This window comes from Corvus cornix, chromosome 8 (genome assembly GCF_000738735.6).
Source record: "Corvus cornix cornix isolate S_Up_H32 chromosome 8, ASM73873v5, whole genome shotgun sequence".
In the NCBI taxonomy this organism is placed as follows: domain Eukaryota; kingdom Metazoa; phylum Chordata; class Aves; order Passeriformes; family Corvidae; genus Corvus; species Corvus cornix.
This window is the reverse complement of record NC_046338.1, coordinates 4,292,567-4,307,624: the sequence shown is the minus strand read 5'-3', so window position 1 is coordinate 4,307,624 and position 15,058 is coordinate 4,292,567. Positions and strand designations below refer to the sequence as shown.

The 15,058-nt window shown below is 48.8% G+C and overlaps 1 protein-coding gene across 1 annotated transcript in view; it reads right to left on the bottom strand.

The window, feature by feature from the left end:
- Positions 1–7,825: 7,825 nt before the first annotated feature.
- PLPP3 (phospholipid phosphatase 3) overlaps positions 7,826–15,058 on the bottom strand; it is a 44,107-nt gene continuing 36,874 nt past the window's right edge. The window contains exons 5-6 of the mRNA XM_039556012.1: positions 13,941–14,117; positions 7,826–9,664 (exon numbers count right to left, since the gene is read on the bottom strand). Coding sequence (XP_039411946.1) covers positions 9,539–9,664; positions 13,941–14,117 — 303 coding nt within the window. The 3' untranslated portion in view covers positions 7,826–9,538. The remainder of the gene's footprint in view (positions 9,665–13,940; positions 14,118–15,058) is intronic.

Genomic DNA, 15,058 nt, shown 5'->3' with positions numbered 1-15,058 from the left:
TCGTTACAGCAAAAGCACCTTCCCTGGAGGCTTTAGCACTGGGACGGCCTCACCTTTGCTAAGCATCCTCTAAACCCTGAGGATCGATTAGCACAGCCCGAGGGGAGAAGGAGACAGGTAATCCTTGCTGAGGCATCCAGCGGCAGTGCCAGGAGAAACAAGTTTTCCTGAGCTCAGGAGTGACACTCCAGGCAGTATCTCACAGGATGGGGGTAAGCCAATGCACTCGCACAGCTGCTGTCGGTGAGCAAGAGCTCACCACACTTTAAAATAATTAATCTTGTTTTCCTGCTCGTACCACGTCTAGAAGCACTAAAGGAAAGAAAAATGTGTTCCTTGACTGCTTTGAGGTTGTAAGTGATGTTGGAGTCAAGGACACTTCTTCTGTGGTAAGTGTCTGGAGCTGTGTGGGGCTGCACTAGACAGGCAGAGAGATTTGCACAGAAAATGTTTAACGTTTCCTAATGGGGATTGTTTGGAATTCCCCATTCCATGGGGGGGAAAAAAAAGAAAAAAAGGTTAATAGCACACAGTGAAATACTGGAATTTCTCAAGGGAAAACCCCAAACTCAAAGCCGCCTTAACAAAGTGAGGAATGGCGAGGAGAAACCCCAAGCATTTTTGGCAAGTAGAAATACCAGCAGATTGGCTTCCTGCTCACAGGGTTACCTACCTTGGCTGATAGTGCAGATGGGGGGAAATGCCACAGGGGTGTCCCTCGGGGATACACTTCCCTTCTGACTCCTGCCACCCGCCCTGGTTTCCTGGAGAACCCAAACCCACCCACCACAGGTTTTCCATGGGTGGAGCAGGATGACTGCTTTACAGCCAAACCCACCTCCATGCCCCAACCTCAGCCCACTCCTGTTCACCTTGGCACCTTAGGTTTGCCTCTCTTTGTTCTTACGCTCATTTTCTGTTTAATAAACCCCTTGATTGCCTGGCTTTTGTCTTTGAAAATGTATATATTTCCCCTCCTAAAAAAAAAATAAAGCACAACAGCTGATGAGTGGATGTGAAAAGGTCACCCCCCTACCACTGTGGGTGCAGGGGCAAGTGGAGCTCTGTCCGTGCCATTTTTTTCCTCTTTCTCTACTTAAACAAAAATAGCTGTTCATAAATATAACCAAATTGGGAGAAAAGGTCCGGAGGCAAACTGGAAGCTCATTACAGGTCCTGCACTGGCAATGTTTGTGTTAGGCTCCCATTAAAGCACAATGTGTATTTTTGGGAGGTTGGCTACAGGCAGGCTGTTCTCTCCCAGAGCCTCTGGCTGCGTGCAGAGGTGCCAGCCTGTCGAAGGCTGTCCCGCTATGTGCTAATATCTTCTCCCAGTGAGGTCTGGCAGCTGGTTCATTAGTTTAAGCACTAATCCACGCTGCCTTGGACTTATTTGTATGGAGACCTGCTCTGCAAGAAAGCTGCTTTCCATGTCTTTCTCCTGAACAGTTAATCCACCTGCTCGGTGCCTAGCCTGGCTGCTTCTGCAGAGCTTCATTGCAAGATGAGGCATGCGTGGCTTAGTGCCTCCAGTAAACTTGCCTTCTTTATTCAAATCTTCCTCCAAGAGCTCAGCCAGGCAATTGTCTTCCTATTTTCATGCCAGTTCAGGCAGGGAGCAGGCACACAGTTATTTGAATACTTTGTCCATAAGTAATAAAACTGGAGATGTAAGCCTGTGTTTAGCATCTCTCCCCTCTCCCCTCCAGCCTGGCAGCACAGGTGGAAAGTGTCCTGCAGCCTTTTGTTCAGCTCACATCCACTGTGTCTGTGCAGTTGTTCGCTCTCAGCCCAGGGTGCTGCTCTGGGCTTGCACTGCAAGGTCACATCTGCATTTGTCTCTGCTGGAATATCCACTGCAGTGCAAGCATTTAGCACAGAGGTAACTTCCAGTTCCTTTGTAGCTCCTTTGGAAAGCTGAGGTGGTTAGATACAGCTGTGCTGTGTGAGTTTTAAGGTGCCTGTCAATCCCCACAGAACCTTCTTTCCATGACTTGACCCTGCAGCTTCACATCACCCCAAGGATTCACCTTCAAACCTCGAAGATTTTTGCTAAATACACCCAACCCTAACTCATGGTGACCCAGTTCACCCGTCTAACAGTGTCCTACCTAACTTATACCAAGTATAAAGTGATTTATCCCACCCCACACAAGCTTGGAAATGCTGCCCACCCTCAACACTGCTTGGTGAAACTCAACACGCTGAAAGTCATTAATGTTCACTTTTAGATGGGGCCTTTTCTGCAGCTGCAGAAAACCCCATGGGCAGGGTTATCTGCTGTTCAGGAGTGCCCAGAGTTCAGAAGTACCCCCCGGTGTGGCAGATAAGGTGCCTGACTGAAGGAGGCTGAAGGAGGGCGAATGCTGTCAAGCCTTTATTCTCCCAGGGCCTGGAAGGTGGAGGGGTTAAGACCTGATAAGGAATCTCTCCTCTAGAAGAGCATCAGATTAAATCTGACCTACAAGCAGAAGGTGCTCCTACTTAATTGCTTGTGCAAAGGAATATTGGTCCCCAGCTGGTCCCTTCCCCACTGACTTTGTGTTAACTTGCAGCATTTCTTATGTTCTTGTAGAGGAAGCAAAAACCTGAGCAAGTTTTAAACCAAGAAGCATTATTTGTGAGGAAACCCCATGAGAAGTTAACCAGGGGGTTCAGCTCTGGGAAAACGGCACAATTTAATCAGAAAAAGCCTTTTTTTTTTTTTTTTTTTTTGATAAATAGAAGGAAAGGGATATGGGGCATGGGAACACAGAAGCAGTTATTAATGAAAACCAAGGGAAGTATTAACATGTTTTTAACAGTGAGGCCAACGAACTGGTGGGACAGCTGGCCAAGGGATGTGGTAAATCCAATTTAATCTGGCACCTTCACATTGAGCCTGGATTTCTTCCTAAAGGACTTGCAGTACCTTGGCCATAGGCTACAAGGCTAAATCTAAGAGCTGCTGCATGATCCCCTGGAGAGAGCTGGAGCATCATTAATTTGTTGATGGTCGGTGTTGGTGACTCTTAGAAGGGTGAGTTTGAACTGCCACATCCAACAGGCCCAGACTCCCCCCCCAGATCCATCCAAGGGGATGCTTAGACTGGCCCTGCTGAAAAGAATCACCTCTCCTGAATTAAGCAGTGTTTTTTCAGCTGCAACCGTCTCATCATTTACAAGCAAAACTTTCATAGACTTTTTCTGGGTTTTATTGTTTTCCCATGGAAAGAAATACCTTGTAAAGGAAAAAAAAAATCCCCATTTTTTGTTTTAAATAAAAGCTTCAATGGGCTTTTCCCTCCCTCCCCTAAGCCTTGGTAGTTATTCTTCCCTTAATTTAAGCAAGGCTTATATCAGTTGACGTTATACTTGTGCTTACTTGACTTGAGGTAAACACGGCTAATCCTGCTTAAAAATGAACTAAGATTATCTATGCACTTTATTGAAATGGATTAAAATTTTACCTCATATTAAACATTAACAACTTTTCTTGTTCAGACAAGCCCTGGGAGGCTGGAGCAGTGTTATTAATTTGCCTTCAACATCACTAAAATTTCTTTGAAAATAAGCAAATTATGCACTTGTGCAGAAGGCAGGTCCCTTTGAAAAGATGGTGCTCACAGGAGATCTGGCTCCCTTTCTTCTTTGGATAAAAAGAGTGTTTCTTTTTTAGGTTTTATTCTCTTTTTAACACTTCATTTTCTTTCTGAGTTCCTTATTGAAACAGCACCATTCTTTCTGCTCCATTCCTGATGTTTCTCCGGGGGAAAGATCAGCCTAGCAAGAATTAAATGCTCCTTTATTTAATTTATATCTCAGGCTGACATTGGCTCACATGCACTCACACCACACACCTGGAAATGGAGATGTCAAAGTGCGGTGGGAAAGCCAAGCTTTTCACACCAGTTCCCGTACAAAGAAAGTGATGACTTTGTTTCAATTTAATAATTTTTGAGGTGGGAAAGAGAAGTCACATTATTTCAAGTTTTGGTATATTTTGAATCATTTCAAAGACTTCAGGAGCGAGCTGAATCCACCACAATTCCCATTTATCCCATCTGTGGACATGTGTATACACACAGTTTGGTGTTTCAGTGGTTCTGTTCCTCAACTTTCTGCTGACACGTGGCAACACTAAAAGGTGTTTTTCTTAAATAATAGCCCATTGTTCCAGCTGGTTATGAACCCTCTGCACAAAGCGAGATCAAACCCTGCAGAGTTCATGCCTTCAGACACCGCAGGTGCTCAGCCCTTTGCCACCAGCGCCGAATTACCCGGCAGCCTCGCGCTGAGAGCCACCTGATGAGAAATGAAAAATAAATAAATAAATAAGCAAACAAATCAGCCAAGATGGCTCTTTTCTGGGCTCAAGACAAGAATTAAACGCTGCACGAGGCCACAGCACTATGTATGAAAAGCAGCGTTGCCTGCGAGGCGCCGCCGCGGTGGCACTCAGCGGCTCCGGCAGGGCAGGAACTCGCAGAACGAGACTTTCTAAGGAAACTGGGAGATGTTCCCGGTGACTTCGCTCCCTTCTAGCTACAGATAGGATGAGGCGGGGATTCATCACAACCAGTCGGATCATTATTACCCAAACACACACATAGGTGTAGTCCGTGCCCCGAGGAAATTGGAACTCGAGACAAGCTAACGCAGGCACTCCTGCGCCGGCTGGTGCCAGTGGGGGTGGCGTGCAGAGGTGATAATTGAAAGTTGTTGGGTTTTGGGGTTTGTTTGTGTGTCTTCCCCCCCCACGCTGAGTCAACAGGAGGTTGTTTTCTACTTTCTGCTTCATTCAGTGGAGGTGACAACTTCAGTTTTGCTTGGTAATCCAAGCAGTCAGGGCTGTGCCCAAAGCATCACCTGGCACCCAGGGAACAAGGGTAGGACAGTCTGGAGCAGATGGGCAGTAGCTCCTCTCTGTGGGCAGGGGTACAGACCGTGTTTACAGAAGCCAGGAGGCAAGTGATTCACTTCGTTCCTAAAAATCTGAACCTCTGATCTGGTGTCCAGAGGAAAAGGTAAAACACAAGGGAGGAATCGCTCACCTTTAGAGAAGGGAATGGTGGATGAAGGCAGGGAGTGTGTCAAGGCAAAGATGGGGGGAAAAATGCAGCTGAAGTGGGGTGCTGGCTCCAGGGACAGCTGTGCTGCACCCCAGCCATGGATGTGGGCTTGACATCAGCCCTCCTGTGCAGCAGGACCTCAGCCCAACACGTCCTCTGGCTCCATGGCTGAACGCTGGTTTTGGCTTTACAAAGAGCTGGGTGAAACCTTTGGACACCCAAAACAAGGGCAGGCTCGGAGCATGAGAAAAACAGGTCTCTGCTTGTGGGGCCAACCTCCTCCCTCCCCCTCCCTCGATTGAGAGCTTCATATCCGAAAATCATTGAGCAGAAGTACAACAGCTCCAGCCTCTGCAGGCTGCCAAGGCATTCTTGCTGAGTGAAGCTGTTTAGGTGCACCGAGACACGGCCGGACCTGGGGCTTGCGTAAACCTCCCTTCCCCTGGAACAAAAGACCTGCTCCCATGGCAGTCAGGTGCACGCACGAATCCCTCCCTTTGAAAACGTGTTCAACCGGTCTCGGTGCAAAAAAGACAGGTTTGACCAGAATGTCCCCTTGTGCAGAGAGGCTCTGCCAGCCAGGCCCCGGCATCAAAGGCAGACGGCTGGGTGCTCCGCAGCCCCTGATTAGCATCAACAGGAGCAGAGCCCAGGGTTTGCAGCACTAAAGGCCACAACCAGCATCCAGCCCCAGGCTCCAGCAACACGTCTTGTTTGCATGAGTGCATCTGGGTTTGTACACCCGTCTGCCTCCTCAGGAGCGCTGCAGAGAGCGGCAGCATGCGAACCCCAAAGTCTGCTGGCTGCTCAGCATCCCAGCAGGAGGGAGCAAGAGATGCAAGCTCCAGCTGCAGCTGCAGACACTGCAGAAAGTGGTGGCCTCAGGATCACAGAGCTCGTATGGGTTTGGGTTTTTTCCCATTTCACTTGTTTATTTTCTCTTCCTTCCTGCCCCTCAGGAAGCAATGGCAGTAGGTACACCCTGTCACCGTACTCATGGTTTGTGGTATCTACAACTCTGCTTCTTTGGCTTTCACTTCTCTGTGGGGTTTCATTGAAATGCTTGTTTAAAACCAGTCCTTATTCCTCCTGTAACACTGAAAGGTTCCTCTGTGCTTGGCTAGCCCAGAAAGGTCCCCGTGGATCTTGCCTTTTCCCACCCATGCTTCCAGACATGATCACTTCTCTTAATCCCCAGGCAGTGAGTAGGGGTGAGCCCCAGCAAAGCTGCACCCACCCACCCAGCACATGCTGCCATGCAAAAGCTGCCCTTACCTTCCCAGGATGGGATGGAACAGCAGGGGAGAGGCAGGCAGGAAGCAGAGGAGGAAACGACCATCGCTCAGCCACAAATAGGACTTGGCAATGCTGATGCTCAGCCCCACGCTATGAAGTTCGACCCTGTTGCCTTCTGTAGGTTTATCCATGGCCTTTTCTCCCTCTCCCCAGGCTGACCCACACACAGTGAGAGAGATCCTGTGACTTGCCCACTGCCCTGCCTGGGCTCTTATCGCCTCCTGTGCTGCTTCCCTTCTGACCCTTCTCCAAGCCCTCCTCTTTCACCCAGACATCTGTATTCCTCTTTTTTTTCCAAGTAGCTGGGGTTAAGATGCAAGCAAACACTTTTCCCAGCCCAGTGGTTGCTGCACTGGGGCTGGCTCTGCACATGAAGGGCTCCACAGGGAGATGGGGCATCCTTCTCCCGTGGGGGTTGCTTACACCCAGGCAATGCATTTTGGAGATAAATTGGGGATTAAGAATCCTCACAGCCATTGCCCCAAAGCTGAAGTCTCACCTCTGCAACACACTCAGCCCCTAAACACTCAGGCTCAGATCACACGTGGCACCATGAAAACTCCCTTTGCGTTTAGGACAGGTGCAGGTTTACGAAGTTTTTCCACGCGTAATAAAATTTTACTTCTAATTAGGATAATAATAGCAAGTGCTAGCTCAGTTCTGCTGGCTTAATTTCCACCTGCTCTTTCTTTGCAGTTTGATGTGGTATCTGCTTCCTGTCATGCATTCTTGCATATTATTTGTGCCGTGTTATCTCGCTGATGTGGTTCACACAAGGAGTGGTCGAAACGCAGCTCTGACTGTGTGTCACCACCACCAAGTTCATTTGCCTCTGTAGGAGGAGGAAAATAACAATAAAAAACCCCCTAAAATAATAATAATAAAAAAATCCAGGCTGCCTCATAACTGTGTGCTGTGCACATGTGCCTCTCTGAGAACATGTTGTTGTGGGATTTTTTCTTTTTTCTTCTTTCCCCTTCCACCCACATTTGCAACCCAGCAAGCTGCAAGGTTTTGGTTCAGCTGCAAGGCGTCTGCTTTTCATGGGAAAGGCATTTGAGCAGAGCGTAGCTGGGAGCCCTCCTAGGCAGGGGCTGTCCAGGACAACCAGCAGCTGGGCTGTGGCTCTTCAGACCTTATTTTACTTCAATACAATTTCTTTAAAGCTTATAAGATTGCTAAAGAAAAATGGATGCCTTAGGTAAAATGGGATTTGCTTAAAGACTGGGCATAGCAAAGAGAAGATCAATGCGAACCCGTAAGTGTCCCCAGCCAGGAGCTGGTGGGACCTTCTCATCACTCCCATTGAAAGTGGCATCTGGTCCTTTTTATCCAGCTGCCCTCTGGTACCATCACATCCCAAAATGTCATCCGACATCCCCATCATACCCCCCCCAAACTGTCCCCCTGGGCAAGGACCCTGCTTCTCTGGCAAGGAAAGGGCAACCCAAAGACAGAACGCTACTTGCACCGGGATGTTTAGTTGTGTTATGAGCTTTTATTTAAAAAGCACATTTATACAGCAATAATTTCGCAGATACAAACTTCAATTTTGTATTCTACAAAAGTCTTTGAATATTCTTCTCTTTACAAAATGGAACATTACAAAAATACAGACAATTTAATATGTTTTTTTTTATACAAATGTCTCTAATTGTAGTTATTTTCATTAAAATATTACTACCACAGAACTACAATATTTTAGTCGACTATAAAAAAATTAATTCAATGCTTTTTTAAGCAGCAAAATGTAAATAACACAGGTCAGGACACAGTTTATAGTCATAGTGGATATATCTAAAATTGTTTCAGAAATAATATTTTACATAGTTAATTTTTAAGGTTTTATACATTATTTATATAATATTTATAATATAAAAAAAAATCATAGCTTGCTATAAGTTGAAATGATAGGACGGATTCTGTGAGAAGGATGTGCAAATGGCCGTTCTGCGTGTTCTGCGGGATCCCTTTGCAAACGCGCTTCGTGGAAGGGCTGCAAACCAAGGACCTGTGGCTTCTGGGCAAAAAAAAAAATTCACCATCACACCCGAGAGAGGCACAGCTGATTTCCCACCGGAGTGACCCAGCGGAGCACAGGACCTGGTACTGCCATGGCGCACCCCGGGGTGCCCCGGGGAGGAGGAGGAGGAGGAGGAGAGGAGGGGATGCACAAACCGACTGACACCCAGGCCGGGACGTGCCGCCCAGCAGCCCGTCCCAAAACTGCAGAATAAAAGTTTCCCCGGGACTCAGCCCCGGGGTCGTAGTGCGAACGAGTCTTCGGCAGAGCCGCCGCTCCCCTCGCGCAAACCGCCGGCTCCCGCGGGCGGGCGCACAGAAAACCTGCTGGGATTTTTTTTTGGGGAAAAGGGGATGGCTGGGAAGTGGAGGATGCTCTTTTCACTTAGAGGGGCTCGGGTGGGATGAGCCCTTGCCAGGGAGTGAGCGGGGAGGAAGAAATGTGGCTTCTCTGCATGGAGGAAGGAGCTCTCCGGCCTCACTGCGCGTCTTGGGGCCGCTCGTTAAAGGCGTGTAGTGTGAGCAGAGAGAACAGAGACCCTTCGGAGATCTTGGACTGGGCAAGCTTCTTCTAAATTAAGTCACAGTATGGAAGAGAGGAGGCAAAAATAAACTAGGATCAAAAAGAGAAAAAAGCAACTCTTACAAACCAATCCCAGATCTTGACTCAGTGCTGTTGCTCATATGTAGTGCTATACAATTTAGTGTCTTGAGTTGGTTTTTTTTCTCGCAGGCATTGGAAATCTTCATAGTCAGAAAAAATCTAGGATGGCCAGCTTTCCAAAAATCCCTTAGTGTTCATTGGGCTAGGAACAATTTGGCGTTCACTACAACATGAACACTCAAACCAATTGCACATCCAGAACTCCGGCACCTCTCTTTGTTTGTTCGGCTTTTTGTGTTGTGTGGGTTTTCTTTCCTTTTTCATTGCCGCCTTTGCCTTAGTTCACCATCACCACCACCCCTTTCATCCAAATGTCGCAAGTTGAAAAGACCACAGAGTAAGACTTTACTGGTCGGGCAAGAAAGTCTCTCCCTACATTCTACTGTCTGATGAGATTTGAGAGCAGCAGGTAGTTGCTGTCAGCAGTCACTTTTCTTTTGCAAAAAAAAAAAAAAAAAAAAAAAAAAGAGTTTAAAATACAACACCCATCCGATTCCTTGAAGTTCTACACCATGTTGTGATGGTTATTCCTCTCAATGATGTCCACAGGTGAAAGGATCTCCTTCCGGATGGGAGGTGGAGGCAGGCAAGTCTTTGTCTTCGGCTTGAAGAGATCTGAGACGTAAAACACCTGTAGGAATAAGTGGAAAAGGCAAACTTAGCCACAGTGGGTGATGCTTTCTTCAAAAAGTTGGTTTACAGAACACACACACGTCTTTAAGCTGTGAAAATAGCACTTTTTGAACGCCTGGCCGTAACAGCTGCGAAATCCCAAGTGCCTGCTACCACCTTTCTGTACAGCAGAGAAAAAGGCTCAGCCCGCCCTAAAGAGTGTAAAAACATGAGAGGACAACTTGATTTCTCACTGCGTAATCACTGAGTGCAACACCCAGACCTCTGCTGAATGGGTTGAAAAGCCAGGAAACAGATCCATGGCCTGCACTCCAATAAAATAACAAAGGTCTCCAAAGGGCTGGCCTGACTCATCCTGAGTGGTTTCAGGGATGGAGTTGGTGTGAAACAATTCATTGAGCCAGACATCAGGTAGGCAATTAAAAGCTTTCAAATCAAAGCTGTGTTAAAAGCTCTCAGCAGAGAGTCAAGAGTGAGCGATGCTCCTCACGCCCCACCAAGGCACCAGGACAGAGCTGGGGTCTGGTGGAAGCCAAAGGCTAAGGAGAGGAGGAGCTATTCCTGACTCCTTCTTCCTAAATATCCCGTGATGTAACCCCTCTCCCGGATGTGAAAAAGCCAGTGCCTGGCAATTTCGGAAGGTAGCAACACAATAAGAAACAAAGTGCTGGGAGGAAACTTCCACATCCTCCTTTGGCCACACGAAGCTTATCAGTCCTTCAGGACTGGGGCACTTTCACCCTTGCCAAACCTTAGCCCCGTGCCAGAAGGGAAAAGAGTCAGATCCTCTGGAGGAAGCAAGAAGTGGCAAGGATTCATCATTTTTTCACCTAGCACCACAGCCCCAAACTTCCGTCCTGCCACCGACTGCCTCTCCCAGCCCAAATGTGATGGCTCACCCCAGAAATCCTAAACCCCAATAATCTGGACTAAAGCCAATGGTTTGCTGAGCTGAAATCCCAGGATGAGCAGCACATGGCTGTAGGAATCACAGTACATTTGGGTCTTCTCCCACAGTACTCAAATGCAACATTTAAGCACCCAGATAAATCAGGGGAAAAAATAATTCCAAGGTGCTCAAGGAATAACATTAGATTACTACTTCCAGGCTGGGTAACACAGGGAGGAAGGAAAGGTTTGCCCCACCTGCATCTCCACATTTTCTAGCTACCCAGAGCCGTGTGCAGCAGGTCAAGTTGTCCTTGGAAATAACTTTTGCAAGCCCCTATCTGCACGGCAGATGAGGCTCAAGCTGGGCAGACAGCGAAGCTGCTGTAAGCAGCAATTTACTCCTGCAATTGTAACCAGGGATGCAGGAAGCTGAGCTCTGCTTTTATTACTTTGTGGAAAAGCAGAGAAGGAGCAGATTTATGAAACAGGTCTTTTCTTGGTGAATGTGCTGGTGGCTGGCTGTTTGGTTGTGTAACAGAGCTGATAAAGTTGTTTACAGGGCATCCAAGTGGCAGCATGTGTACCTTTGGGTAAATAACAGGATCCAGCTGATGCTCCTAAGGATCACAAGTTGGAGTCTGGCCCCTTGCTGGAGCATCACAGTGTAAAAACACATTGAACTGCTCTGGCACTGGTTTTCTTTTGGGTTGTTAATGACTGTAAACCCCCCATTTGTCTGGTTTGGAGCACTTCTGGTGCCATCTCGCTCATTTGTCCACCTCTGAGAGCCTGATTCAATCAAAAAGGTGTCCAGCTTCTGCACCAAGATAGCCATGACAAATCAATTTAGGGGAGGAGATTGCTGAGTGCAAGAAGCATATGGGGATTGCTTTGAGTCCGGTCCTTTGACAGGAATGAGTTATGATGGAGTGTCATCCTGGGTATTTCAGCTTTTACTGTGCTGCTTTTCAGGGTTTCATTCAGAGACTGGTTAAGAGGTTTCATTTCTCTTTAAACTGTATTTCACTTTAACATGGCTGGAGGTTATATAAACATTTATAGGAATAATGAAATGTGATCTTTGGGGGTTAAAAGTGTGTTAAATCCTCCTAATGCTTGAACTGTTTAACACAAAAAAGGACTAATAAACGTGCTAAGTTTTTCACTTGGATTAGCTCCATTTCCTGTAGAAGGTGCTCTCCACCCATAAAGAAAACTTGATGGGAGAAGACTGAGAGCCTATTTTAAGCCAGTATCTTACATTCCCACTCAGCAATTCCTATTACTTTTCATTATATTGAAGCAATTTTTAATCCTATACAGAGAGGTTAAAACAACTCATCTAAGCTAACCAGAGCAACACTGGGAGCATGTCCTTCTGACATCTCCCCTCTTCCCTCTCCCTCAGATGAGACATAAACCACACAACACACAGCAAGCTGCCTACAAGGCACATAAAAACTATTTCTATTTGAGAAATCCTCATCGTATTTCAGCCTGGGTCCAAATCTGAATGTTTCATCAGCTGGAAGTGCTTGACATTAATGTCTTCTGCTTGTTATTTCAGGCACTGAAAGACAAATGTGTCTGCTGCAGCATGACCTGGGTTTAAGCTTGGGCAGCCTTCGGAGATGAAATCCACAATTGGTTGCTACTGCAAATTACGGCCTGATAACTGTGGTGTTTTTACAGCTCTTGACTATCACCAGGGTGGACCCTGAAGGCTTTGCTGGGGGAAGGGGTGGCTGGGAGCACCCAGGCTTGGAGGTGATGAGTCTCCAGGTCCTTCCCTCTGTTTCAGAGCAGCCTGTGTGGGAGAGCTGGGCAAGAACCCCCAGGACATCCCAGGAATTGCAGCCAAAAGCTGCTGAACTGCTCCTCCAGTGCAAACTCCAGGGTGTTTTGGGATGACTCTTCCTCTTGTCCCTTGCTGCCACCTCCCAAAATGGAGGAAAGTCTGTCAGGCCCTCCTAGGCAAAGGCTCCCACCAGCAAAGCCAGGTTCTGGAGAACAGCACACTGGTGGTTCTCTGCAGGCTGAGGGGATGGGACAAGGGCTGGGTTCACACCCTGCCCTGAGCCCTAAGCTACGTCCCGAGATGTTCCAGGTCACGGAGCCCTTCCTGCAAAGCATTTGGAGACAACTGCCCCTTCCACCAGCGGGCTGGGACAGCAGCTCAGGCTGCCCCAGGCTCGCAGGCAAACCCAAGCCTGCCTGGGAAACTCCAGGCAGCTGCTTCCTATGACACAGGAAAACTATCCCAGCCCTGCCACAGCCTCCCCTCCCCAGCACAGCTTCCAGCTGCCGGAGGGCTGGGAGGGCACAGCCAGGCCTGCTGCTTGTCCCAGCCAGGAAGCATCCGGACACCCATCCCAAGCATCCGGAGAGCTATTGTCCTTCTGGAATCGCTGCTGGGATCCAGGGATGGATTGCCTGGTCCCCACTCCCCTTCCCTAGGGCTGTTAGCCCACTTCTCAGCATAAAGACACACACACTTCTCCCACCTTCCCCTCTGGGTCTGCTGGCCCTGCATGGGATATCGGCACCAGGCAATGGCAAAACCCAACAGCTACTGCTCACAGAGTTAATACCATGAAAACGTCCCAACAATGACATGTCTGTTTTGGCTTTGGAATATTATCAACGAGTGGGAAGTACATAAATAACCTCTTTTCTCTCCCTGCAAAATGTAATATTGGTCAACTTAACTCCTTGTTCCCAAGGCTGATTTACTTTTAGAACAGTTAAAAAAAAAAACCAAAAAACAACAACAACAACAACAAAAACCCCACAAAAAGTGGTGAGTTGTTAAAATCTTGGTTTCAGGAGTTCACACAGGCACAGAAACCACCACAGCCCCCAGAGTTCCTTTGTGTCTATCTGAGGCAGCTGCCTGACCTGGTGCCCCCCATCCTGCCAACTTAAAACATCTTCATCTGTCACTTCGAGTTACAGGGCTCTGCAATCAGGTCACCCTTTGGAGAGCAAGTGGCACGAGAACCAGCCCAGCAGCTGAAGAGAAGTGGGCACAGCTTTTGTTGGGCACTTTCTCAAAAGCCCTTTTCCTCCATGAAAATCTGCCTCCCCTCATTGGGCTGCCACCCGTTTTCGGATGGATTGTGTGGGGAACAGCCATAATCCCAACCACCCCAGACTCTCTGCTCAGCTCCTGGTGGACAGGGAAATACTCTCCCTTGACTGAACATCCTTCCAGTGCCCCGAGCTGCCTGGACCAAGCCTCCGCAGCACAGCGCTTCCCACCACATCCCCAGCTGTAACACGGAATCACCTGAGCTGAACTGGTGGGTTGCAAAGGCACTGCTATTCCCACAGGACCCTCCCAGCACTCCCAGTGCCGCTCCTGCCCTGTTTTCCACACTCACCACGCAGTAAGCCACCAGGGCTCCCTGTGCAAAGCCTGCCAGCACGTCGGTGGGGTGGTGCTTGTGGTCCGACACGCGGGACAGGCCGGTGTAAAACGCCATCATGATGAGGGTGAATTGCAGCAGGGGACGGAGCAGGCGGGCTCCCTTCCACGTGAATCTGGCCTGCAGATAAAACTGTGGGAAGAGAGGGAAACAAACAAAAAAAAAAGGTTGTGTTAATTTGCCCAAAATGAAGCAGCAACTGCTCTGTGGGGGTGGCTGTGGGGCAGCCATGGCCCTGTGGCTCAAGGAGGGGGAGTTGTCAAAGAGGAAGGATGAAGGATGCTCCTTGCACATGTGTGGGCTCTGGAGGGGTTTTTAACCCATGGAGAGGATGAGGACAGTGGTGGATGGGCATAGCCCCCCCTCAGTGAGCCCACACTAGGGGATTGGGACCCCCTGCATCCCAGCTCTGCTTCAGCCTCCACACAGCACCACATCCGAGTAAAGAAATTCCTCCGGAGCATTATTTAGCGCATAACAAAAACAAGGTCCCAAATCTGGGGTATTTAGGACTCACAGCATCTCTCAGAGGAAAAAGAAGAGTCAATACAGCATGCTTAACCTTCTGAGCCACCCCAAGAACTCCCAGACATGGCCACAGCCACTGACAACATGCACAATGCCACCCTCTAACACTACCACCCTGTCTCCCAGCCTGAGCCCCAGGGTTTGCAGGAAAGCAGGGAGCAGCTGCCCCGCTCCACGGCCTGGGAATTCCCTCACTGGGTGGGAATGACAAGCAAGGCCCTGGCTCAGCCCAAAAACACGATGCTGAGGTGATGTCAAGCAGACATTGTAGCCCTGCCGTGACTATCTCGAGCCCGTTTCCGTTCTGGCTGCCGGGCACGGCCGGTTCCTGTGGGAACCGGGAAGCTGGGCGGGAAGAGAGGGCAGGAAAACAGCAACTCCTGCCCGTGGATGAGTGCAGGGAGGAAGGCTGTGGGGAGGGAGGGACGCCACAGCAGCCTCCAGGCTTGGGGAGCAGAGGGTGTGAGAGTGCGTGGCAAATGCTGCTCAGCCCCGGCCGCTCAGCCCCACTGCCCGTGGGCTCAGCCCCCCAGCTCTGCTCTGCC